Below are 27331 nucleotides of genomic sequence, written 5' to 3' on the forward strand. Positions count from 1 at the left end.
GGACTGACCCATCAGAGGTGAGGCGTTGATGAACCTGATGCTCACCAATGTGGAGGAAATCATTAAAGAGGTTAAAGTCAAATGCAGCCTGGGCTATAGCCAGGCCATGTTCGAGTTTGTGATCTTGAGGAGCACGGGTCTGGCAAAGAGTGGAGTCAGGACCCTAAACTTCAGGAAAGTGTGCTTCAAGTTGTCTGAGAAACTGCTGGATGAAATCCCCTAGGATCTTCAAGTTCCCTTCCAACCTAAAACAGTCTCTGATTCTGAGTCTAAATTTTTTCTGGGCCCTTTGGCTCTAGAATGGGAAAATACACTGAGACTTGGGTTGCAGCTCACCAGATGAGTATTTTCTGAAGAAGGAAGGGAGATGTTTGTCAAAGGAAGATCTAATAGGGCAGCATTGGAGGGCTGGTTAAGACCCACCAAGATAGGTAAGGAACTAAACCCTATCAGAGTCACCTTTTGGGACTGATCTGTTTCCAGGATATTCCTCAGTTCTGTTTTGAGAAGACTAGTTAATCACACCAAGAGATAGGCTGAGAAAGAAGTGGTGATTATGCAGTATCAGCTGATCACTTACCCATTGTCTGAATTACATATGTGCTGGTTTGCTCTGGATGGGTGCAAAGTGTTTTTCTTGTATTGTCAGAAGATGGTTAGTAATCTATAATTGCTGTATTGTGAGCCCTTCTGCTCCTCGCGAATGGAGGCTCAGGGTTTGAGCCCTTTCAAAAACACCGATTACAGCATAGGCCTCTGCATTCCCTTCAAAGGACTGTGATTCACCCTAGGAGAGTGGATTGCTTATAATCTGGGAGAAAGATAATTCTGTTTCTTGCTTTACCACCATGGCTCTGTTTTTTTGAGCTTAGACACTATTGCATGCCTCCCAGGTCTTGTCTACCTTACATTAAATTACCAGTTATACCATGAAATCCTCCAGTGGAAATGCTGCTTTTGCTACAAAAAAGTGGTTTGCAAGAACAGATTATGTCCCTGCCCTACAAAATGAGCTACTCAAAAAAGATGCTGTTGCTAGCTTCATGAATCTATTTGGGGGCTTATTCTTATGCAAAGCTGTGGTTAAAACACATCACCCTTAGTGGACTTTATTTCTCTGAAGACTTTTCTAGTATGGATCTACCATAAGCCTCAGCTTTTCTGTTTATAAATTGGAGCCGATAATGCTATGACAGTAACAGGAAAACTGTTTGAGACAGGTTTTTTATGAGGTAGTATTGCTGCTCCTGTTCTTACCACTGCGTTCCAATGCTGGTAGAAAATAAGGATCTCCTGACCACTTTCTCCACTTACACACTACTGCAGCCATTTGCCACTGATCCAGGAGAAGAAATAAGTCTGACAGAATGAAGAAGGAAACAGTAAATGCTGCGTTGATGATACAGGCACTGAGACAGGAAGGGACAAAAGATAACGCATTTTAGTCTAGAGGCTTCTTGGCTTCTTTTGCAAGTGCACAGACATCTTCTCCACCCCAGCTGCAACATTCCTCCCAAGCTAAATTTCTAAGTCATCCACAGAGTCTAAAGAGTAATTTTAATCCCTGTTTTGCTAGTTGTGAGGACTCGCAGTTGACTCCACTGAGGTTGTAGCTGGTCTTGTAACTTGGTGGGTTATCTTATGGAGGTTTGGATGCCTTGGGGTTGGCAGATAAATAGCTACCAGTCATACCGTAGCTGTAGTTGCAGTTGCAGTGTGAGGCCTTGCTATGCATTGTCTACAGCCTTTTTTATCTCTCTGGATCAGAGCTTCAAAGGCTACAGTGAATTATTGTGGCCAAGTGGCATGAAACTCCGTAAAAGAGAGCAATTGCTTAAGCATTAACACAATGTTGATGTATGAGTAAGCACTAATGGGTACATACTGATAATGTACAAGATATCAATAGGAGGAAATTTTTTCCCACCTGTTCTCTGTTAGAGCTGAGACCCCACATTTAGCTTACTGTAAAAGGTCTATTGGGCTTTCAAGTATATGGAGGGTGTTCCTGTTGCATGTCTCATCTGATCTGTTCTTCTCCAGATCAGACCTGTATTGTCTGCATATCTTAGGATAGATCTATGAGAATTTTTGTGGTTGAGACATATTAAGAGGAAGTTCTTACAACCCGCTGTAGCAAACAAGCACCTGTTATCCTACATAACCACGATGAAGATTAGATAATGCACCATGTGGGAGCACTTTCTTTTCGGGAAATTGGGTGACAGTGATTAATTGTCAGTTAATTTCTGACGGTTAGTAACTTGTCTTTGTGCGTTAGTAATGTGACACCTTCACAAGATTTTATGACATTGTTTTTCAAAAAACATATAATATCAAGCAAGTTCCTTAAGATTTGGCTGGGGAAATCCCCAGCCCCAATGATAAAAAGAGCTCCCATTCCCCTGGCTGTTACATCTGCTGGCAGAGATGAAGAACATACAGGTGGTTCTGCTGCTCCTTGTGCAGGGCACAATCACACAGGCAACCGTGACAGCAGCTACAGAAGTGGTAAGAAGGGATATCATCATCCAAGTTTTGTGCCTTTGGTTCTTCTCATGTCGTTTAGATTGGTGCAAAATCTTTTTAGGTTGTTGGGAAGTTATTAGACAAATGCTGAGATCTTTGCATGGAGAAAGTTTAAAGTATTTCTCCATCCTCCTCTCGACTGATGTACAGGGACTGGGTAATAAATGTAAAAATGAGGCATGGGTTTAAAATCAGAGTCAAATTCTGCCTTTGGTTAGATGAGTGCAACTTCCAGTGAGAATCTCAGTGGATATTAAATGCTCTGTGTAGCTTCTAATTAATTAGCAAAGGCTTATAAGAGGAAAGGATACACATCTTTGATGTGGAAGGAGTTGGAAGGCGGGGGCTTTCCCAACTGCTTGATTGCTGTCGTAATCGCTGTCCAGGCACATGAAAGCCATGCTGGGTGTTTTGTGTGGAGTGTTCTCCCTCTTCCCCCTAAAACTATATCTGGTTATGCATGAGAAAAGTTCAAATCAAATACATCAATCAGGAAGAAAAAGTAACAGGAAGGAGGGCAGAAGAGAAAACTTCGAAAATATGTAAAAAATGGCATTGGTGAGAGATTTGTTTTGATTTTCTATGGTCTCATTTTATTTTTAATTTAAAACTAGGCTTAAATTGTCATTAGAAAAAGTTTGCAAAATAGATTTCAAGCATTTCCAAATGAAAGAAAACATTTTGTCTCAGCTTCACCCAAGAGGCTGCCTTTTACTATTTCTACAGTTAACATTAGGAAGACTCCCACTTTGTCTCTCAGTGACTCTGATATGTCTGCTTTAGACACCAATCTGGATTTTAAGACTCCTTGACTCTTCAGGAGTCAAGAAGGAGATTTAAATATATGTTGATAAACTGAGGAGAGGAAACTTAAACAGGAGATATTTCTCCTCATTCTGCTTAGCTTAAAACTGATTCTGTGTTTGTGTAATTTAATTGCTACTATCTACTCTCACACCATGCCTGAACACACATATGGTTGTTCAAATGGATTGCTTACATAAACTGTCCTACAAAAGTTTGTCCATGCTGTCCCCTTTGCTGCCCACTTGGAGCTCCACATCATTCCATGGCTCAGGAATGGGGGCTGGGATTTGGGAAATGCAGCAAGACTGAGCAATAGGTGTCCTCCTTGGGGAGAAGCCCATTTGGTGCTACGTCTGTCACACCATTTGACACTGAGGTGTGTTGCTGCAATTCCCACCTTGTAACAGGTTTTGATGAGGCTCTCCTCTGGGCAGCATTATGCTGTATCACCATGGTACACCATCCTCAGCACACTCCGTGTAGTTGTGGCAGACCTCCAGGGATGTACAATGCCAGGGTGACAGCTGCTCTCCTTTCTGTGATAGGGAGGCACATATGTTCACATCTGAACATTAAAAGGGATGTATGTTGTTTTATTATATAAAAGACTCCCAGGTGGATCAGCTTCCCAGCTGAGAAGCGTGGCAGCTCACCTCGTGCTCCTTCCCCATAGCTTGATGTTGTCCCCTCCACTGTGAGCAGAGTGGGATACGTGTCCCAGCTGTCACAGCTTGCAACCTGATGGCTTAGATTGAAGGGGCAGCAAGTCCTGCTCCGAGAGCAGGCGCGCAATCTGGGAGGCCTGGAGCAGATGTCACTGCCGGAAGAACAGCAGCCTGTGAATTTAGGGCACGGGGACACAGTGCTGTTGTTTTCGACTGCCACACAGATGTGCCAGATCTGTCTGTCATGGCCCCAGCTCACACCTCTTGAGCAGGCTGAGCATCCCCTGCCTTCCTCTGGCCACACGTAGCCTGTCTTTGGAACAAGGTGTCTGCGAGGTGACAGTGCGCTCAGGGAAATGCCAGTTGTCAAGAGAAGACAATTAATTTTATAGTTTCTGGGGATGGTTCCTGTAGTAAAATCAAAGTGCTTTGTAGCTGTAGGATGGTGGCTAGCTGGTAGGGAAAGGAAGGTGACAAATGTAGGAATTTGCACTGAAAGAGGCTTTCCTTTCCATTTTAGACTCCTCCTGCCAGCACACTTCAATATCTGACTCAGCTTAACGAGAAGGCTACCAGCCAGCGCAGCTCCCCAAAGGTATGACCATTGCTAACTGTTCAATAAAATCTGAGAAAGAGTATAACTAAGAAGTTTCCATGCATTTTTTAAACGCAACATAGTCACTTGGAGGCTTAGCCCTGATCCAGGTAAGTCAGGCTACCCAGATGTTGCAGTAAGAAATCAGATGAAGTTTAACAAAAGCAAGTGTAGAATCTTGTACCAGGGAAGGAATAACTGCATGTGTCAGAAGAAGCTGGGGGATGACCTGCTGGAGAGGAACTCTGTGGAGACGGAACTGGGGGTCCTCATGAATGACAGATCAGCCATGAGCCAGCAGTGTGCCCCGGTGGCCAAGAAGGCCAATGGCATCCTGCCTGGAGTGCACTAAGAGGATCATGGCCAGTAGGTCAAGGGAGGTGATCTTCACCTCTAGTCTGCCCTGGTAGGCCTCATCTTGAGTACTGTTTCCAGTTCTGGGCTCAGTATGCAAAAAAGACAAGAATCTCCTGGAAAGAGTCCAGCAGAGAGCCACAAAGCTTATAAAAGCCCTGGAGCATCTCCCCTGTGAGGAAAGGCTGAGTGAACAGGTTCAGCCTGGAGAAAAGAAGACTCAGAGATGGTCTTATTAATGTTTATAAATATCTTAAGTGTGGGACATAAAGGGACATGGACAACATTTTTCTAGTGGTCTGTGGGATAGGACAAGGGGAAATGTCCATAAACTGGAGCATAGGAATATGCAAAACAACTTCTTCATGGTGAGGATGACAAAGCGCTGGAAGAGGTTGCCCAGAGAGGCTGTGAATTCTCCTTCTCTGGAGATACTTCTCTGGATGACGTCCCTGGAGGAAGAGGAAGGCTTCTGTTGAATTCTGTCTTCCTCATGCAAATGAAAGTAGGGCCTTGAAATAGTATTCTGTCACCTTTAAAGTGTCCTCAAGAGGCTGATGAGAGTGAGAAAATCTTGATTCTCCCTGTTCTACTTAGTTCAAATTTTACTCAACTATTAACTTGTAGAGGGACTTGAACCTGAATTGTTGAGAATTCTGGTACAGTGCTCAAGTCCAAGGTCTGTGCATTTCTGAGTCTCTTTGCCTCCCTCTGTCAGTGACTGCTCAGTAACATGTTTGCTTTTGGAGATGATTCTACAGGCTACAATTGCTCTGAGTGGTCCTGAAACCTAAGCACCAAGGACGGTGTCTACCCAAAGCACAGCTTCAGCTCAAGTCAAAGACAGTAGGCAGCTTGACAGAAGGTTTTCATCACCCAGGCTAGCCCAGTGTGGGATGTATGGAGAAACATTTTATAAGAGAGTGTTGAATCTCCACCTCCAGCTGAGAGCTTAAAACGTTAAATGGAGTTAGGAGCGGGACCCTAAATCCATCCATCTCCTCGTACAGCTGAGATGGCTCCTATCCTTGCCATATGGTTTCTGTGGATCACATTCTGTCTTAGGAAGAGTGAGAAGCTAATTCAGAATTGTGAATGCCACTGGGATGCAATGTAGCTGGAAATGAAGCATTGAAATAGTTAGGCTGTTTTGAGGATATAACTCTAATTTAGAGTCTAGGTAACTGAATACATTTTCTGTTTTTCAGCAGATCAGGTACCTGTTGGCTCTTGGTGTCTTTCTTAAATTGAAGGGATGTGGGAAAGAAACATTTTTCATAGCTTCAAATATGTATATGTAACAGCTTAATTTTACAGTGAAATGTTGCTGTTGAGTCCTTGCTGTAGGCTAGGACAGTTTGCTCTCATTTAAAGATTCAATGTAAATTATTAAACTTTAAAAAACACACAAATCCATCAAAAGTAACAGCTTGTCCTGTGCATTTTTCCATAGGATAAAGAAAGACATTTTTGCTATATGGTCATCATTTGACTGCTGTTATATCTTGATTGAAGCACTTGCTGATCCAAGAGGATCTTAACTAAAAAATGCTTCTTTTTCTCATCAATATCATAATCCTAAAGTTAGCAATGTCAATGGAAGAGAGGAAGTAGTTTTCCCTTCCCAGGCTGCCTTCTCCATTGGGAAAACTGTCTCTTGGCACACATATAAATAGCACTGAATGCAGTGAAGCTCTGCCTTCAACTCTAGGCTCTCTTTCAACACAAATATTAAAATAGAATGATTGTTTTTTCATAGGGAATTTGAATGCCCAAGTTGGAGGTTTTTCTGCAGGATCATTTCGGGTGATCATTTGAGTATGCTTATGAAGAGTTTATTTGACATATGGAATAAGCATTGTAGCACAGAAAAAAATGGATGTCTCTGTATAGTTAGGACTGTAGTTTAGTGAAATGTAAAACTTATATTTCACACATTTCTAGATATAGAAACACATACATATGTGTAGTACATATTATGCTATTCTATGTGTAGTATACTCCCTCCTAGCATATGCATGCATATATATTAAATATGTACATATATATATTATATCTGTGTTATATACGGAAGGGATGGAATACAAGAGCTTCCACTCAACAGTATGCCAATGTACATGACAGTCCTACAGATACTCAGTAAGCCATATTTCTTTCTTTCTTTGTTCTTTCCCCCCTTCCTGTTTATTTTCCTGTTATTGCTGAGCAACGTAACATCCTTATCATGCCCATGTAGAGGAATCAGAGATGCAAAAGCTCCCAAGTGACCTATTCTTAAGACCAAAGGACTGAGGGGCTTATTTTTCATACTAGTTTACATTCTGTTAGATGTATCTTTAAAGGTACTCAGAATTAGTTTGCAGTATATTTTCAGTGTGATATTCAGAAGTGCTTTCGTAACCTATCTGGCAGGGAAATCAATAGAAATGACATACTGGGACACTCTTGCATCCTATGAGATACTTCTTTGCTTCTTTTCATGTCAAATGTCTTCAGCAGTCTGGCCTGGAGTGAAGTTTTAAGGACCATGGTGCTTGAATAACACAGATAAAACATCTTTTCATGATTTCTTTCAAAATGAGGTACATGCTGTTATGGCTGCAGAAAGAGGTTGCCAGAAGTGTGAACATGGATCATTCCTTCTTGCTGCTGCTCTATTCTTGGGCTTTGCTGCTGGCCATCACTGGGTTGATTGGGTGGTGAGGAAATTGAATGAAACCACTGTGAAAAAGTGAGAGAAGAAGTGCTGAAATTCCATCTTTTGGTTAATAGTTTTGTTGTTTGCTTCTTTTGATTTTTAAGAGGGAGAGAGAATAAGAAAATAGATGAATAACACTGGGATTTCTGCAAGGCAAGAGGAGAGATTATAGAAAGAAGTGTATTTGAAGAGCAAGCTTCTAGCTTAAAAATATGCAGCTTCACTGAAGTATGTGCCAGAATATTTTAAAGGAACAATAAATAAATTTATTAATAAAGCTGTGATAGGTTTATGAACTGGCGAATGTTTTGTGTACAAAAAAACCCCAAATATTTCATTGCCCCAAGCATGCTCTGAATTCAACCCAGTGGAAATTATGTGATTTGGCCATAAATTATGGCACAATCATGAATTGCCAGCCCTGACCTTTCCAAACACCATATCCATTGCTCCGATGGTGATGCTCTGAGTGTGCAGACAGCCAGGACAAGGCTATTCATGCTAATGACATGGGTCACAGTTTTGCAAGCTATCCATGGCTGAGGGTGAGTGGGCAGTGATGTGTAGTGTGATGTTCAACACCGTAGGAAGAGAGGTATCTTTGCATTATCTTGAGCCTGAATATTCAGTTCTTCACCTTTCACTAGTAGACAATTAAATTCATGCCTGTTTGCTGGGGCTGGCTAAGAAATTTCAAACAAAACATGTTTCTTTTCAAAACTTTCTCAGTCACTGTTTTTCTATTTTGCTGCTTTCAGCTCTATACATGGAAATGACTAGATGATTTGATTAATTCAATTCAGATAAACAGAGCAGTAAATATAGGACATAAGTTACTAAGTTATTATTTTCTTGCTGTTGTGTGGTTTCTCACCTCCTGGTAAGATTCTTTCATTTTCTTAGGATGATTATCCATAAGATTAATAGGACCATAGAATGGCTTGTGTCGGAAGGGACCTCAAGGATCATCCAGTCTCAACTCTTTGACATGGGCATTGCCACCCAGCAGCTCAGACTGCCCAGCAGCTCCATAAATACCTGGCCTTAGCACTTCGAGGGTTGGGGCCCCCACTTCTCTGGGTAACTTATTGCAAGCTGGAGAAGTAAGGGAGAAGTAAGGACTATTATTCTTCTGTTTTTCCAAAGATTACATTTTTACAGCAAGATTTAATTTTTTTTTTCTGAAAGATTTGTAAGGCTGAGCCAAAAAAAAAAAAAAAAAAAAAATTACCGGATAATAGGAATTCCTTGGAATAAAAAGGTGAAAAAAAACTGACAGCAAAGTTGTTGATCCTATGATTGTCAGATTATTGCCAGGCATTAGCTATTGGTTCTAGAGAAGTATATTAACATTTTTTTTTTCATTATTGCCTTGTTTTTGCAGCTCTTTGCCAACGTGACTGGCTCTCTGGATGACCATGGAAGTTGTCAGTGCTCTGTGTACTTGCCGGATACCGACTTTCCCGTGCTGAAGGTCGAGCAATTGCAAGTGATAGCCACAACGCTCTTGCAGAAATTTGAGGCAGAGCTTTCTCAAGTAAGGTGTTCTTTTCTCGCAAATATAACAATTGTATCTTGGCTGAAAAATGGTTTCCTGTGAAAAAGTACAGCAGTCAGCACTTTTCGGTGACCTGTCTTTCAAACAGCAGGAGAGAGGTCTCTGTAAGGATAGGGAGAAGGGTGATTAAATCTCAAATCTCTGACACTGTAGCGTGTCGTACATTTGAATATCCTTAGTTTCTTTTTTAGGCCCTTGCAGCTAAAGGTGTGCAGTATTTTTCCCTTTAGGCTCACTTTTATTATTTTGTGATTGCTGCACAGAACTGGAGGAAACCAAGTTTCCTGCTTTCTCGTGTTATCATTTGTATCCAGCCAGCCAGATTGCAAGAGGGAAATGAATGGAAGGAGGAGTAAGGTCAACATATTTCAGAGTGAGGAAGTGAGGTGAATATTTGTTCCCTCACTCTTTTTGTTTTCATGGATTAAAAATCAATCCAACAAACAAAGTTCTGTGTCAACATCTGAGGCTGTGGCAGGGAGAGTGCTGAATTATGTATTATTTTTAAAGACAAACACCTCTTCTGCTACTTTGGCTGCTTGTTGTATGAAATCAGATCAATTTCTGAGGAACTCAGACAGACCTACACGTGCTGCAGTGCAATGGGGGAAGCTGCCTGTGAGGGCAGAAGTCTGCCTTTGTCTTTTGGTGGTGGATAAACATTCAGGATTCAGATGAGGTGTCCAGCAGAAAGTGTTTTCTTCAGGAACCAGGCATCTTAAGGAATGAAGTGTCCTTGAGTTAAACAGCAGAAAAGGCACAGCATTAAATTATAAATTCTAACCATAAATATTCATAAACCTCTTCTGGTATAATCAGGAACAGATAAGAAATTAAGCATAAAACACCACAACAACAGGCAGAGGATCCTATGGAAAGATCAGTTGAAATCACTAGATTTGAAAGAACTGAAGCTGATGATGAAGCACCTTCAGCTGTCAGTGGGGTTGTGGAAGGCAAGCTGGCAGAAGCCCCACTATTCCCAAGCACAGGAGTTACTTGTTCTCCTGCAGGAAGGAGGTGTTGCTCAGTTGATGATCCATGACAGTCACTGAGATTTCAAATCTTTGTACTGTTCCCACTGTGGTCACTGCCAGCATTAAAACTAATTGCACTGGGAAAAGAGCAAAGCAATGATTCCCAAACAGAAAATTGGTGGGATTCTTCAAAGTGTTTGCATACCGCTTTTCCCAGTCGCTTGCCATGGTGGAACTGGCCTCTTACCAGTACTCTCCTCAGAGCAGTGCATGTTCCATTTAGGACGAGTGGCATATCTGCCAACCTCACAGATCTGCAGTGCATCTCAATTGCTGCTTGATCTTTCTGTGTGGACAACCTTAGATGTCCATTGACTCTACAGGGAGTTCAGGCATCTTGCTCATAGGAAGACACAGGTTACTATAGATACCTAAAATTAGATGTCTAAGCTTGTATTTGAAACTCATCTTTCAAGTGAGGGCAAGCTGAATCCCTGCTGTGAACTTTAATGTCCAGGCTGCCAGCTGGTATAAAATGGTATAACTGTATTGTCTTTAGGTGCCCAACAGTGTACTGCAGGGTAGATGCTGACCTTGGTTTTCAATTCTAGCTGCAGACAGTGACAATTCTTGACCTCACTCAGGCTTCTCTGGATTTTATCCTGTCGAGACCAATCAGCCAAGCAGTGTTACAATGCATCTGGTTAGATGAAGTGTGACATACACTGCAGTGTGATACAGGCAAAGAGACACTTTGGGTCAGAAATAAAAAAAAGTATTGTATTTTGGTGTAACTGTATGTGTGCAACTTATATCAGTTATGATGTTGTTTTTCTGTTTTGTTTTGTTGTTGTTGTTATTGCTGTTTTTCTGCAGAAAGGAGCAATCTCCCAAGCACTGCCCTGTTGATAACTGAACTTAAGCAATCTAAGATCTTGTTATGCATGAGCCTCTATATACACAGATACTTCACCTTCTTTCTTGTGAAGTCCCATATACTACTACTCGGTTGTAATAATACTCACAGAAAGATGAAAATAATGGAACAGTGCAATGAAATCCTTGTTCTCATTATTAACCGTTATTAGAACAGAATATCCTGAACAAAATTCTGGGGAATCATTCTGCCATCTGCAATTCTGTTGGCAATTCAGATCCCAGTCTGTCTTCTCAGCTCAACCTAGTCTCAGCAAAGTGGTGGTGATTTCTTCTAAGTGCTTGCTTTTTGGACACTGAGAACTCATGCTTTACTCACTCTTCTAAAACACTCTTTGAGGCTCGTGGGAGATTTTCCTGGGTGAGAGCTTCAGGATTGGGCCCTCTTAAAGATGCTTTCCATGTGCTACAAGTCCCAGATAAACAGCCTGATTGAATCGTTAACCTTTTGCCTGATTGTACACTAATTCAAAAAAGCAAGGGGGTCCTTTTATAGAAACAGCAGGCAGGGAAGCTTGCAGATAAAGAGATGCTCTCATGCGCCAAATGAGTGCAAACTGTAGGCTGAAAATACCAGACTAATTTTTCCTCTGTCACATCAACCTTTGCCAGCATAATTATGATTACAGAAGAAAATTAACCTTTCAAATCAAAGCGGGAATTGGCTGCTCCTCTCAATAAGAAAGGGGAGAGGACACCTCAGTAACAGGGATGGATCAGCACTTTATCCTAAGGAGAGAGAGTACTTTTCAGAACTTAACTCACAGTGAACATGACATCCTTGCTTAACAAAGACAGGAGAAAAAAGCACTCCTACCCTCCACCAGGAAGAACTGTTTTCAAAATAGATCAACCTGGAGTGGAATTCTCCTTAGTGTCAACTTGCAGACTGCTTGCCAGCTGTGCTCCTTATGGGTTTGTGGAGGTCACAGCTGCCCAAAGCCCCAGGCCAAGTAGCTTTCTAGGACTGCTGGTTTGTCACTTCTTTCTCATCTATCCATGTTTACTTTTCTTTTCTTCTTTTGCATCTTCATCTTGCACTTCAGTTCCCTCTTCTGTAGTCTCTAAATGTATGCTAGAGAAGTGTCTGTTTGCATGCTGCAAAACCTGTTTTGATAAATACCAATTGCAGGTAAACGACACAGTATATGAGCACTGAAGATTTTCCCTGCCCTTTTCATTCCATGAAGGTGGAGGAACAAATGAAACTAGTTCTTTTTTTTTTTTTTCTTTCTCTTTTCCCTACATATACATCATATCGCTCCATTTTCTTCCTATTTCAAGCTCTGTGCACTCATTATGCCCTACTTAAGGCCTTTATGACAAATGTGACAGCAGACAGAACCAGTTTTCGGTCTGTGCTCCTAAACATGGGCCATGCACAGAATTTCTGTGCCAGTCCAGCAAGAGACAACAGCCAGTCACTAGCACACAGATACTGTAGGAAAGCAGGAATTACAAGCTGCTTGAATCTGTCTGCCAAGCAACAGAGCAACATCATGTTCCCTTTTTTTTCAACTGATATTTCTCAGCTAAAAAAACCCCTGAGCCAGATCTGATCAGGTTGGAATGTTCACTCTGCACCACAGTGCTTGGTGTATGTTCTGGTTTTATCTGCAAAAACAGTACAGATCTATTAAAACATCACTGCTAAGAAAACTGCATTTGTCTAATGGTAAGCCAGGGGTCCTATGAGCTTAAATCCACTGAGATGCTGGTGTGTTTGTACAGAGCACTGCAGAGTGCTGGAGCTAGTTCAGGCTCAACTAACATGGACAGCTCTCAGCTATGCAGTATAGTGTTGGTGTCCTTGAAAGACCTGGATGGTTGTCTGGATGAAGACAGTCCGATGTGGAAGGAGAACTTCCAGTCTGTGTCCTGCAGCACTCTGCGATCAGGGCTGAAATAATGATGTATGCCTGGGTCCTATGCTCAGTGCTTTGTTCACAAACTCAAGACCCTGAAGAAAACTCCAAATTCACAGATTTCTCACTAATGAGTAGCTGTCATTAACTCCAAGAATCTATTTCAGCCATCTGTAGACTGGTCTGCACAGGACAATCATAAAAATAATACTAATAGTTGTAATGTTGGTAATATTAATAGTAACAAAGTATGGGACAAGCTAATAAACCTTTGGACTATTAGATGGACTATTAGACTAATAATAGACTAATTATTAAACCAAAAATAGACTAGTTATAATAATAGACTAATAGTCCTAATAGACCAATAGGACCTAGATAGATTTCCGAATACCTCTACGATAGTTGTAGTTTCACATACCAGTGCAATGTTACTCAGACACGGACCAGCTGGATGTTGTTCAGAAAGTAATCATATCTCTTTCTTTTTTGTTGTGCAAAATCTGGATGTACAGTTTAGACACTGACCTTCAAAGATATTTTCTCAGAACTATTTTAGAGGATATCTTCCATCTCTAAAACGATTTCAGTGACCAGTAAAAGTGCAAGGTCCATATAGAGTTGAGTTTTCCAAGACCATTGCCCAGACCTTCTCTCCTAACAGGTGATGGTGACAACTCAAATAAGGCACCCCAGCTGCCTTTTTTTTTTTTTTCCAGCCAGTTATGAGGAACTGGGTCTTTCTATGCTGTCATTTTTGATGCTTGATTGTAACAAATATCTTTAAAGTTATTCTTTACCCAGGCTTAGCCTGGGAGATCTAGAGTACCCATCATGAGTCAGGGTGTTTCTGCTGCAGCTTGTGGTGGCATGCCTGTTCATTTCAGATTTATAGTGTAGTTATGCTGATACTGAAAATTATACTTAAAAAAAAAGGGATCCTGGACGTTTACGGTTCTCCTTCTTAAACCAGTTCTCTGGATATCTAATGATCTTAAAAGATCCTTATTGTCCTTCATGAGCTCCCACACATATTTTTTTAGACCACAAGAGATTCAGAAAAAATTATATGGACTTATTTGTTGTGTATTTGCTGGCCTTCCAGTCTCAGAGGCTGAGAGAAACAGCAAATCTTTGGTCTTCACATCCTGACAGGATTTTGAAGGCTATTCCAGAGGCGGTGGGGAAAAATATTAAGATAATGCAAGAATGATTGGCAGGATGGGTACTAAAAGTATCTCAATTGAAAAAGTTACAGAAATTGAGAAGGAGCTTATACTGCAAATGTCAGTTGAGGTATAAATACAGAGTTATTGGTGCAATGAATGAATAATTACTCTTACTTAACTCTTGTGATGTGATTATATTGGTTTAAAGGTAAAAACAATAATGTGATTTCTGTGAAGCATATGAGACAGAGATTTCCTGAAGTGTTAAATTTAAAGAAACTTAAATTATCATAAGAATGTTCCAAGTCTATATAATATTCTTACAGTATTAATTTTGCATTGGAATGCATGTGCTGTGACCTTTACCTCAGCAGATACATATGTGAAAACACATTCATCTGGACAACCGTTTAATGGTTCAAGGGCTGAAAAGGCTGCAATGTAAATTAATTTAGCTAAAGCCTGCAATAAAATTTCCACTTTCATTTAAATGCAATTTGATTTTTAACAGTATGTTTAAACGTTCCATACCCCCCAAAGATGAAACAAAAACCAATTCTAGAAACTTTTGGCACAATTCAAATGTAACACGGGTTAAAATCCTATTTGTATTTTGAATTAATAAGATGTAAATTTGAAAAAAAGTGGAAATCCTTTGTTGCGTTTCTCAGCCTCCTTGGGTTGCTTTGTGAGATAATGCACTCCAGCTTTTCTAATAAAAAAAATTGCCAATGTAGATTGTTGGCATACTGAGGATAAAATTAGCTTACAGAGACAATATTGGCAAAGAATTGAAAAAAAAAAAAAAAAAAAAGGAAGATTCTGAGTAGAATTATGCCTTCAGTTATCCCCAGGCATTCCTGAGGGGACTATGTGGAACTGCCAACAATAAATGAGGGTTAAGTTTTACATTTTTAATGCATGTGATGATAATTTTGTTTACGCAGTTTATGTGAAAAGTAAGTATATCAAGAATGTGTATGTTATATACGGGGTACTAAGAAATATGATAAATATGTCAAACAGTCTTGTTTTATTCGCTAACCTGGACCTGAATATGTACTTTTTTTTTCTTTTTCTTTTCTTTTTCTTTTTTTTCTTCCCCTTTTTTTAAGGTTAAAGAGTATTCAAAAAGGATTGAAATATATCAACAGCAAATTCTTAATATAACCATCAGAGTGGAGCATATGGAACAGAGCAGCATATCTTACACAGAACTGGACTTCCAGTTACTGAAAGTGGAAATCAGTAACCTAGAAAAGCTGGTCATTCAGCTGAAATCCAGTGTTGTTGGGAGCAATGTCATCATCGATCAAATATATTTGGAGGTACTGCTAGAATCTCAATTAGCCAAAAATGAGTCAATACACAGAATGTCTACTCTCTTTAGTGTTTAGGTTGGAGAAATGTAGCCTATCTCTACTGCAGCCAGTGGTATTAGTTCAGTATTTCATCAGAACAAATTAAAGAAATGCTTGACCTTAAATTTATTAATGCCTTTTTCCTTAATGCAGAGTACAGAAAAGAAAAAACTCCATCCAAACAAATGGAGTCCTCTTTCTCTTTGCCAGCTCTCTGCCCGGAAGAGATTTTTTTTTTTGCACAGCATTAAGCACATGAACTTATTAAATTATTATAATAAATATGAATTTATTGACACCCATGCTTGAAAGCCTCTGTGCTTTAACTTAGATAATTAAAAAATTAGCTTCTGGTTGCTGGGGCAGTGACCCAATCAATATGAAATCAAGAAATGGGAAAGACTATCACCTTCCCAGTGGACTATAAATCACATTTTCAAAATTGTAATTAATCACTCACCTAGAGAGAATAATTGCTTCGTATGAAAATGAAATATCGTTAGTTTCTCCACTGTCCTCTAGATCATCAAGTAGGTGATTGAGAACACCACTTATCTTTGCAAATAAAATTTCAAGCTACTTTTCAAGACAAGAGTAAGTACTTTCTCACATACAATAGCGTGCACTTGTCTAGGACCTACTAGGTCTAGGACCTATTTTTACACTATGTACAGATTAACACTATTTTGCATTATGTTACAGAGCTGAGTGTCAAAGCAGATAAAACTGATCACATTGCACTGCTGGAAATGTGAGGCCGGCAGAATAGAGTATATTCCTTAAGAATTGTTTTACAGCATCTTCTGTGATGCAATTAAACCTGCCTACAAATATCTACAAAATAAAGTTGACAGGAATATAAAATTTTCTTCTTTTTTTTATTTCCCCCCCCCTTAGATCACAAATCTAACTATAATGGTAAGTGAACTAGAATCAATGGACAAAAACAATATCCTTGCAATACGTCGACAAGTTGCATATCTTCAGAATCAATTGAGAGAGTGCGAAGAGAGCAAAAACAAAACAACAGCACCCCCTTATTTCCCACCAGGTAAGCATTTGTCTTGTCATGAGGAGCAATATTAGAAACGATTGTAATGATACTATCCAGTCTTGACAAATTGAGCAGGCAGCTACTAATCATTCATCAACAGGTTCAAAATGAAAAAGAGAGCAGGAAACAAACTCTTGCAGACACATTAGTTGGTTTCAGCTGGAAAAAGCTGTAAAATCCCTCTCACCTGGCATGTGAAAAGCAAGTCTCTTCCCATACCTTCTACTTTTTTTTTCCAATTCCCTTCCCTTTCCTTTTTTTTTTTTTTTTTTTTAATGTGGGAATCTGCGTTTTTTTCAGACCAGCTTTGATTTCTAATGGTTCCTGTGAAAGCGACCTATGTCATGTCATGGCAATTTTGTTTTAAAGTTGCTTGAGAATTTATGAGCAACAACTGATGTGCCAAAGCTGATGGTATATGCAAACTCAGAAAGGTAGATTTGCATGATTACTTTTGCTTCACAGGCGAAAGACTCTTCTTCTAAATCAAAAGGTCAAGAACCTTGAGGGGGGAAACCTGGCTTCAGGGAAATAAGTGTGAGTTTTCTTATTGATTTCAATGGAAGTAGGCTTTACTCTTTATAAAAATAGGAGATATTGTGTTTTGGAGGTTATATCTGTGGTTCCAAAAGCACACTTCATAATAGAATTGTAGAATCATTATGGTTGGAAAAGATCACTAAGATCACCTAGTCCAACCATCAACCCATCACCGCCATGCTTACTAACCATGTCTCTCAGTGCCACCTCCAGGAATGATGACTCTACTACCTCACTGGGTAGTCGATGCATTATCACTCTTTCTGAGAATAAGATTTTCCTAATATCTAACCTGAACCTCTCCTGGTACAACTTGAGGCCATTCCTTCTCATCCTAGAAAGCACAAACTGTTTTCACAGGGCATGAGGTAATTATCTTACAACTGGAGTAGTTTTTGCCTTGGCCTATGCTCAGTTTGAAAAATCACACTGCAAGTGAATAGCAGTCTGAGGAACTCTGAGCCGATGATATGCTGGAGCAAACTGCTTGGGAACCACAAGCTGAGGTGTCAAACTTTCCACTTGCTAACAGATGGTAGGATTTACCAGGCTGCATTTATCCCCTGAGTATTTTCTATGCGAGGAATTCCTTTTGACAGAGTATTATAAAAGAGTAAGCATTCTATTATACACAATATCTGGGGGAAGAATCCTGCTTTTTCACATAAGCTGACTAGCAATCAGTGAGATTAAATGCAAAGGAACTCATAAAAAAAAATGAGGTGTGCACTGATTTGCACCCACCAGCTTTTACCTCTCATCATTTGGGTCAGCAAGTTCAGGTGTCGTGTTGAAAAGGTGAGAATGTGGGACTAGTAGAAATATAAGCTTCCCATGGGTTAGCAGCATCCCTACTGTGATCTCCTCAGGGCTTTATGGTGGTGCAGGCAGCTGCTGTGCTTCCCTGGCAGGATGCACAAGTATCACCTTGTCTGGGGATCAGGCAGAGAAAAAGCTGAAACAGAAATCTGCACAGCAAAATTTCAAGGCCCCTCTGCTGCTCAGCAAAGGCTTAAAATGCTACAATGGGAAAAAAAAAGCAAAAAAAAAAAAAAAAGCAAGGAAAAAAAAAAGCAAGCAATGTTTTAAAAGTATTTGAAGGACGTCTCACTGATTTATTGTGAGTGACGGTGTGTGGAAAGAAACAGCTTCTTTATCTTCAAGCCTACAGCAAACCTTTGTTTCGGTGGGAAAGTTGCGAGCTCTGGAATAAGAAAGCTGTGTCCTTCTGTGAATGATAGAGGCAGGAGCTGCTTTTAAGCCTGGGTGGCTGACGTGAGCATCTGTGGAGCTTTCACAGAGTAGAAGAGGGAGGTCTGCACTTCACAGTGCAGCTCTGTGCACGGATAGGCAGGTCATGTGCAGAACAGGTCAATAGCTCTGGGGTGGAATAAATGTAACTATATAGAGTGACTGCACTTAGGGACACGGCTTAGTGGGCACGGTGATAGACTGATGGTTAGACTAGATGATCTTGGAGGTCTTCAGTGATTCTACAATTCTATGACTATAGTAGAATTAATTAGTATTGCTTCTCAGGACATGATGATAAGATAGAGTTTATCCGGGACCAAATTGATATTGCTTTAGCATTTTCTTATTCCTGACTGGTGTGCCAGATGTCTCAGGTACCTTTGAATGCTACTGCACTGTGTGGGAGCCATAAAGAACAAAATGATTCCCAGGTTCTATGAATGATAGAATCATTAAGACTGAAAAAGACCAGTAAGGTCATCAAGTCCAACTGCCAGCTCATCACCACCATGCCCTCTAACCATGTCCCTCAATGCCTCATCTCCACTAATGAAGAACACCAGGGATGGTGACTCCATCACCTTTCTGTTCAGCCTGTTCCAATCCTCACCATTCTTTCTGAGAAGAAACCTTTCATAATACCCAAATGGAACCTCCCTTGGTATTTATTTTTTAAGGCCATTACTTCTTGTCCTATCACTAGAACTTCAATAGCTTCAGTGACTTATTGTGAACTGTCACCACCATCTAAGGCATCATCTAAGGATGTCCTTTGGTGTCATTTGTGAGTTCTTCTCATGCCTCCAGCAACTGGAAACTCAGAAGGCTTGGAAAATATGTGTGGGTTGAGGGTTGTCTCTGAGCAGATCCCTGGAGGCGTTCAAGGCCCAGTTAAGATGGAGCCCTGGGCAGCCTGGTGGGTTGCAACCCAGCTCACAGCAAAGTGGTTGGAGCTCAGTGATCTTTAATGTCACTTCCAACCTAAGTCATTCTATGATTCTATGATTCCAAAGGTGGCAGAATGGACTAGCAGACACACTGTGGAGGGCTGGCAAGTCTTCTAACTACTGGAGTTGCCAGCTGTACAGATAACATGAGTGTTGTGTAGAATCAGACCGCTACTAATCCATGCGGGACTGTAATATCGTGACACTGTGTGCCTAACAGGGAGCAAATATTCTCTGGGCAGAGACTCTGTAGAGCAATTTTATGTAGTGCAGACTGTATATGGAACCAAGTGGTTGTAGAACAACATTATTGCTTGGGGAGATGGAGTAAGTATGTGAGAGAGCTGCATTTTCTGGATGGTCACTTTGAAGGCTTTGCATGGATGCTCACACCTCTTGCTTTAAAGCTCTCCAGCACTCATTTGAGCATTTGAACAAAATTTCCATACGTTTTCTCTGCAAGCCTGAATGCCTTGAATTCCTGCCAAACCACTTGGCCTTGCCCTGCTTTTAGTTCATATTATATTTATAATGTTTGTATTAAACTGACTCTTTGTCCTGTTTTCAGACTGCATTTTCTTTCCTCCTTCTTCCTTTCTCCTGCATATTTTGGGTAGGCAATATGAACCAGAGAGAGCTTGGATAATCCCCAAGCTGTCTAAGACTATGAGTCTAAAGGCAAGTTTAATTAAAGCTTCTTGCTTCTCAATGCTGTACAACACAGCTCCTCTGACTCTGTCCCCTAAGGCTTCTGCTGCCTTATTTCCAGAGTGAGCAGCCTCTCCTTCTCAAATAATGTATCTGAGGGAAATCTCTGGTCTTTGTTTGCCCCATCTTCCAACTGGAGATGTGGGTATCTGAAATTGGATCAGTAAATACATAGTTACTCATCCTCATCATCATCACTAACTTCCTTATCTGCAGCAGGGCACAACTTCTCTCTTTTCACCAGTCCAGTGGGAAGAAATATTTATCCATTTGTTTTTCCTTTGTGCTGATTTCATCTGACTGTGTCAGGACAAATATAGAAAGGAAAGGACCTTCTTTGAGGATTCTGAAGCAGATTTTTTGTCACATCTTACTGAAATTATCTGAGAGAGGCAACAGGGAGAAGTGAGTCGAACAAAACTCAAAGGGAAAAAAAAAAAAAAAAAAGAAAGAAAAGAAAAAAAAAAGAGTAAAGCGTTTTCCCCAGCTTTTGTATATTAAGAAATTAAGAATTTCAAGTTAGTGGTGAATAGTTCTCAGCAGGAGGAAGACTTGATGTAGCCTAATCCTGAAACTCAGGCATTCACATTGGAGTTTTAGAACAAATGCATTTTTGCCTTAAATTTTACTACCTACACAATCTCAAGACACCTGTTTTTTTTGGGAGGTGTCGGGTTGTGAAACAAATATATCCATACAGAAAGAGATGCCACCAGGTACCTGAAAGGAGATGGCCCATGCCTTCTCTCCAGGACTGGCTGAACTGCCTCTGGCAACACACTCATGCCTCTGCTGGCCACAGAGGGTGTTGAATTGTTAACTGCCTGAAGGCAGGTCAGAAGAGTTTGAGCCCTTCAGTCCATCCCCGTTTAGGTGCTGTAAACTTATGCCTTCTCTGACTGCAGCTCCCTTTGTCTGAGCCCATGCCCAGTGATGCTGGTGAAAGACTGAGGTGTCTCTGGGTTTTCGTGTTACTGAGACATAAATGGCAAAGTTAAGTTCTTCTCTGTGCAGCTCTGCCTCCTGTGTCTCCAGCCACAGTAACAGCCAGTAACAGCTCACATATCTAGATGCAGTGGGTCATCTGCTGGGAGAGAAGGATACGCATCTGATGCATGGGAGCACATAGGAGAATGAAGCACCAGCCTGCTGATGGTCTCTGTTCCCCTAATGGGAGTTCCTATAAATGTGGGTTCCACATGTGTGGTCCCTTCCTTTCTGCAATTACATGCAGCTACTTGCTTGGAGAAACAAGATCCAACAGCGTGTTTTGCGCATGCTCAGTTCTGCAGCCCATCAGCCAGGGAAGTGAGGTTCTTTTCAGTTGTGACTTCTGAATGACAGCTCCTTTTCTGATGAATCAGAAGGATTAGTAAGCAGCTGAGCTGAGATACTGGTTCTTTATGCAGGGAGCAGTAGATACCTGTGTGTATGTACATGTGTTAGCCCTTCTCTCCTCTATTTGCTACACAGGCATGAAACAAGGGAAGGTGAAAATACCAGGACTTAATTTATCAATAGCCTAGAACAGTCAAAAAAGGAGTTAAAGACATGAAAGTTTGCATAATGCATATGAGTTTATTTCAAGTACCTTCTAATATTTACAAAATTACATGACACTTTGTTTCCTTTGTGCGTTTTTTCCCCACAAGATCCAGACGGGGGGGCAGGGTTAGGCTGAATAAACAGCAGTGAGTTCTTCTGAACCCGTGCAGAAGACAAATCACCCCCTGACTACCACTGAGTTTTCTGGTTAAAAAAAGTAATAAATTCTGGGAGAGTTTTCAAGGAAATCAAAATCAAGCACATTCTGCATAGAAACCTCAGACAATTTTTGATGTCATTAAAACAGAACATGCTTCTAACTTTATTTTAATAATTCATTGTTTCATAAATAAAAACCAAACAAGTGTTCAGCAGAGAGATCTCTTTAAGGGAAGAAATAATAATTTATTATTTCTTTTGTAAAAAAAGGTCTCTCTGCTGAACACACGTTTGTTTTTTATTTATGAAACAATGTATGAATTATTAAAATAAATCTGGAATAGTGTTCTGCTTAATGACATGAAAAATTATTTGAGGTCGCATATAGATGAGCTTAGAAGTGCTTCACTACCTGCAAGCTTTGGTGCTCTGTTTTTCTAAACAAATCAAGAGATTTGGAGCATTTAATAACCATTTAATTCTGAGATACGTTTATTGTGATTTAATCACTGTAATGTATTCAATATGTCACCAGCTTAAAGAAGCCCTCATGCCGGAGGTAACAATACATAATAGACATATAAGAAAAACACAGCTCAAATTGATTCATGGAGTTGGCAGGCTGCAAGCCATTTTGCACTTTCTGCTTTAGCTTTCTCTCATTGCATGAGCTGAGGTGTAAGCACCTCCAAACATGAGTGCCTGTGCCAAGTGCTGAGGCATTGTCACTAGCATGCCATTTCCAGAGATGCAGCCTGGCTGGCCACACAGCAGTGCCTCCCTGGTGTTCTATATTTGGAAAAGAGCTATCTGCTCCAGGGGCTTATCCTTTGTGAAGCACTTAAGTGCATGTACTCATCTTTTCAGAGCCAGGAATGATTTGCCATGATTCTTGGGAGCATGGAATAATAGAATCGTAGAATGACTGGGGTTGGAAGGGACCTCAAGGATCACCAAGTTCCCACCCCCTTGCCTCAGGCAGGGCCACCAACCTCCACATTTAATACTAGACCAGGTTGTCCAGGGCCCCATCTAACCAGGGACAGGGCATCCACAACCTCTCTGGGCAGCCTGTTCCAGCACCTCACCACTCTCTCTGTAAAGAATTTCCCCCTGACATCCAACCTAAATTCTCCCTCCTTCAACTTAAAACCATTTCCCCTTGTCCTGCCATTATCTACCCTTTCAAAAAGTTGACTCCCTTCCTGTTCATAGGCTCCCTTTAGGTACTGAAAGGCTGCAATGAAGTCACGCCACAGCCTTCTTTTTTCCGGGCTGTGCAAGCCCAGCTCTCTCAGCCTGTAAAGTAGAAATGTCAAGTGACTGGAAGGAGGGAAGGAGTGTTCAACCAAGGTCATCACATATTCCAGCTGAGAGAATCTCAGGAATTAAATTGGCTGGGATATGACACGAGATTGTTTGCAACATGTGTTACCCTCTCTGCTGTAACCTAGGCACTCAATCATGCAGGCTTACTCTAGGGTTCAGTGCTGACCCCAGGGGAGTTGCCACTGTGGTATAATGTGGGGCATTATTTCTGCACACTGATTTATATTTAATACAAAGATGCTTCCCACCTTCCTCACAGACTGAGTGAATGCTGAAGGCAAATCACATGTCCACACAAGTCATGAGTGCAAGTGAGCACATGGCTGTGAGGGGTGAGGGTGTTAAGTAGTGGAAAGAGGCAAATGGTACATTTTGAGAAAGGAGGAGACATGGAGAGCTTCATTGCCCAAATAGACTTTCCACACTGACACAACTGTTATGCACTTGCCTGGACAATCAGACTACAAGTGTATCCTTGTTCCAGACAAAGGGCACCTTCTCCTACCTCTCCAAAAGATCTTTTGGCATTTGCAATGGTTCATTTTTCACAGTATATCTTAGGTGGACTCTCTGCACATTTCTACTTGTAGACTAAGACTAGGATGTCTTTGAATGCAAGATACCACACAGGCTTTTCCTGGCAGTTTTCAACTTATTTTCATAATTATACTCCACCCTTTGGTAGGAATGGTCAGCTTTGATGGCAAGAGATAAATTTTGCTCTGTTGTTTCTCTCTTTTTTTTTTTTTTTGCTCTGAGACATAGGTTATATGCTAGATGTTCCCTCATAAGACTGTGTTTATAACCAGCAGCTTTCACATTCATTCAGGTAGTAAGCAATCATGACATAACACCCAGAGAAATTCTTAAAAAACAAAAGATAAGTTTGACTTTAGTTATTGACACCACAGTTGGTGGTACATGAAGGTTCTGTGCTGTGAGGCATTCTTAACACCAAACAGTTGTGCCATTAATTGTTGGTTAATTGAAATATGAAGCTTGAGCCTATTCTAGTGGTAGATATTCCATCTTTAAGGAGAAAGGCTGAGCGCCTCACTGAATTGGGAAACCTCAGATAATCACAAAAGCATAGAATTACTGAGGTTGGAAAAGTCATACAAGATCATTCAGCCCAAGTGTTCGCCTACCACCAGTATTTCCCCTCTAAAGCATGTCCCTTCGTACAACATCTAAATGTTTCTTGAATATCTCAGAATACCATTAAGCCTGTGAACTAGTTTCAGTCACTTGACATTTCCACTTCCACTCCCACAGGTGGAATACCTTTACAAAGAAAAGTGTGGAACCCTTTTGTGGCAGTTGTATAGAATGCTAATATTTACACTTGAAAAAAGTCTGCTGGCTTTGCCAGTGGCAGCTTTGGACTTAGCAAAGGTGCATAAACATTTCTGAGTGGAGAATTTTTTCTACCAGTGGCTGATAATGCTGAGAGTTTGTCAGGAAAAAAGGATGTCACTGATATTCATTAAGAATAAAGTATTTACTATAGATGCTTTTAGAAATTTTTGTTCCAAATGCTGTTCATCATCATTGAATATTCCAATTTGTGGTTTGTTCCTATGAAATGGATGGCTGTGGAATAAATCCTATTCATCCCAAAAGCATGTATATTCTTTAGGAGCAAAAAAGTAGAATATTTTGGATGGCAAAATGAGAAAAAAAAATATTTCCATGTTCCTGGAGATGGCTTCATAGTTGACGTATGGAAAATAATACTGTTCTGGTACATATAATCACTTCTTGAAGCTAGCCCCTCTTTGGAATTGCTTCATGTGAAATCTAGGACCGAAGACTATCTACATTTCCTAGGCTGTAACTGATACTGTTTGCAGGTTTATTTGAGGGCCTGAGGTAGAAGGCACCATGTGATGCACTGTTTCGTAACTGTGATTCTGACAGTAGAATGCTCATCTGGAATGGTGCCTTGGAACTGCTACTGCTGCTTCTCCTTCCTACCCCTCCTCAACAAAATACACAGAAATCAGATGCTCCTCTTTCCCATCTTGCACAGTCTCCATTCTACTGAATTAGAAAATAGCCTAAAATGCTTCTGAAATTGCATTTACCAAGGGATTTCCAAGTGCACCACACATCAAATCTGTCCCCTGTCTGGAATGATGCAGTAAGTACTTAATTTCTGCAAATTAATCCTGGTTGAGGCTGAATGTTCGCTGTCTTTTTTTTTCCTCTCTCTTTCTTTTTCTTCTTCTTTTTTTTTTATTTTTTATTTTTCCCCTCACAATATTCACTGTAATTACATGTACTCCATTTTTTTTTTTTTTTTAAATCAACTTTCTAAGTCAGCTTGAAACACTCCTTGGTCCAAAAGGAGCTCTTTTACACATGAAATTATGCATTTTTGTCTGTGCTTTGCCATAGAGCTATTCCCTAGTAAGCATGCTGTAGAGACTATGTTGAGCAAAACCTCTCTCTTAATGACAACATTTGGAAAACCTGTTTTTTCTCTTCCATTGCAGGTAGCTGCATTCACCGTGGACTGCTGAATGTTAGCCAGCCCTACGTTGCAAGGCTGAACTGGAGAGGATCTTCCTACAAATATGGTTCCTGGGGTAGAGATTATTCTCCCTCCAACCCTGAGGAAGAGATCTATTGGGTTGCACCACTGACCACAGCTGGGAGATATTTTGACTATTTTAGGATTTATGGCTCTTTTGATGATTTGCTGCTGTATAATCCAATGTATGAAAGAAAACTATCCTATGGGGAAGGAAGTGGTGCTGCTCTTTACAATAATTTTTTGTACTATCATGTTTATTCTTCATCAAATATAGCCATGTACGATATACATACAAACAAAGAGGTTGTGCGTAAGGCCCTTCCCTCTGCTGCTGTCAGTAACCGTTTCTCATATGCAGGTGTATCGTGGCAAGACATAGACTTTGCTGTGGATGAAAGTGGGTTGTGGGTAATATATTCAACAGAAGATAGCCTGGGCAACATTGTGATTAGCAAACTCAATGAGACCACACTTGATGTGCTAAATACTTGGCAGACAAGACAGTACAAGCCATCTGTTTCCAATGCTTTCATGTTATGTGGCATTCTGTATGCCACAAGGACACTGAGCACTAGGAAAGAGGAAATCTTCTACACGTATGACACAAGTACTGGCGAAGAAGGTCATATTAGTATCATCATGGATAAAAAGTTAGAGACAATGCAGAGTCTTTCTTATAGCCCCACAGACCACAGATTGTATGTTTACAATGATGGTTACCTTCTAAGTTATGATATAACCTTTCAGCCTTAGTATCTCAGTGACACAAGCATTCCATGAAACTGGCAGCAGCTGAAATAAGAGATCTGATATGCCTTTAGACAATGCTATCAGCACTACAGGTTTTGTCTAGTCTGAGGTACTGTGATTCTGGATGTTACATACATTGCTTTGATTACTCTCGTTTAAATAATTGACCACCTTGATCAGTTGAATTAATGGCATCATGCTTGGCAGTACTGGGTTTTGATTGGTGCTTATTGGTGCTTGGTGCTTTGCAATTGTCCTGCCTCTGAAGGCAGATTTACAGTGTAGATTTAGTACATTTTGCTCATGGGAATTGATGGGCATAGGCTATTTGCTGACTGAGAAGCCAGTTAACACTGATGGGCACTTATGTAACGCAGACATCAAGACTGGCACTCAGAAACCAAGAATGAATTTCCACTGAACTTTGTCAGAGTGTACTGAGGCCTCAGCAATTTAATAGAAGCTTTAAAATAGTGTAGGAAGCAGGACTTGATCTGAAGACAGCCACCCAATTCTTGGGTGGATGAAGAAGAAGCTGGGCTCAAGGCTTCAGGAGCCATACTGTAGGTAAGGAAGAAAAGGCACTGGGGCTGAGACAGCACAGAGCTCACTGTCCTTGCCAGAGCTGATGCAGTGGGGCAGCTGCCATGCCTGTGGCTGCCTCCCAGCACCTCAGCCCTCTCCCAAACTGCCAGAGCACCAAGCAGGCTTCCTGGAGTGACTGTGGGGCCAGAATTGTAGCACTGTTTTTGCTGTCTTCTCTTTCCCATTTGTTGCTCTTAGCAACTCCTTGTGCAGAGGTCTGGGCTTAGGGATGATCTTACTGCAGTCTAGCCATGTTTTGTGGTCACCATGGCTCCACTTTCCTGGCAGTGCAAGAAACACTTTTCCTTTCCTTTATGCCCTTGTAAGCTGTTTCAAATCCTTCTGTTGACTTTATTGGCCACAGCCCAATTATATATATACCATGCATTGCCATGGAATGACAGAAG

At 40.8% G+C, this 27331-nt stretch overlaps 1 protein-coding gene across 1 annotated transcript; it reads left to right on the forward strand.

Annotated features, from left to right (window-relative positions):
* The first annotated feature begins 2430 nt into the window (after positions 1-2430).
* Positions 2431-26342, forward strand: OLFM4 (olfactomedin 4). Its single transcript, XM_042868603.1, has 6 exons — positions 2431-2511; positions 4522-4596; positions 9033-9185; positions 15269-15481; positions 16412-16565; positions 25549-26342. The coding sequence occupies exons 1-6, from the start codon at positions 2431-2433 to the stop codon at positions 26340-26342; spliced, it is 1470 nt and encodes a 489-aa protein (XP_042724537.1).
* The last annotated feature ends 989 nt before the right edge of the window (positions 26343-27331 follow it).

The sequence above is a fragment of the Lagopus leucura genome, unplaced genomic scaffold, assembly GCF_019238085.1.
Source record: "Lagopus leucura isolate 7727_CA_CO unplaced genomic scaffold, USGS_WTPT01 Super-Scaffold_100001, whole genome shotgun sequence".
NCBI lineage: Eukaryota > Metazoa > Chordata > Aves > Galliformes > Phasianidae > Lagopus > Lagopus leucura.

Bases quoted from the DNA above. Each gene is read 5' to 3' on its own strand.
- OLFM4 (XM_042868603.1), top strand. From the start codon at position 2,431: ATGAAGAACATACAGGTGGTTCTGCTGCTCCTTGTGCAGGGCACAATC. The intron at 2,512-4,521 runs GTAAGAAGGGAT...TTTCCATTTTAG, and splicing joins TGACAGCAGCTACAGAAGTG to ACTCCTCCTGCCAGCACACT. The intron at 15,482-16,411 runs GTACTGCTAGAA...CCCCCCCCTTAG, and splicing joins TCGATCAAATATATTTGGAG to ATCACAAATCTAACTATAAT.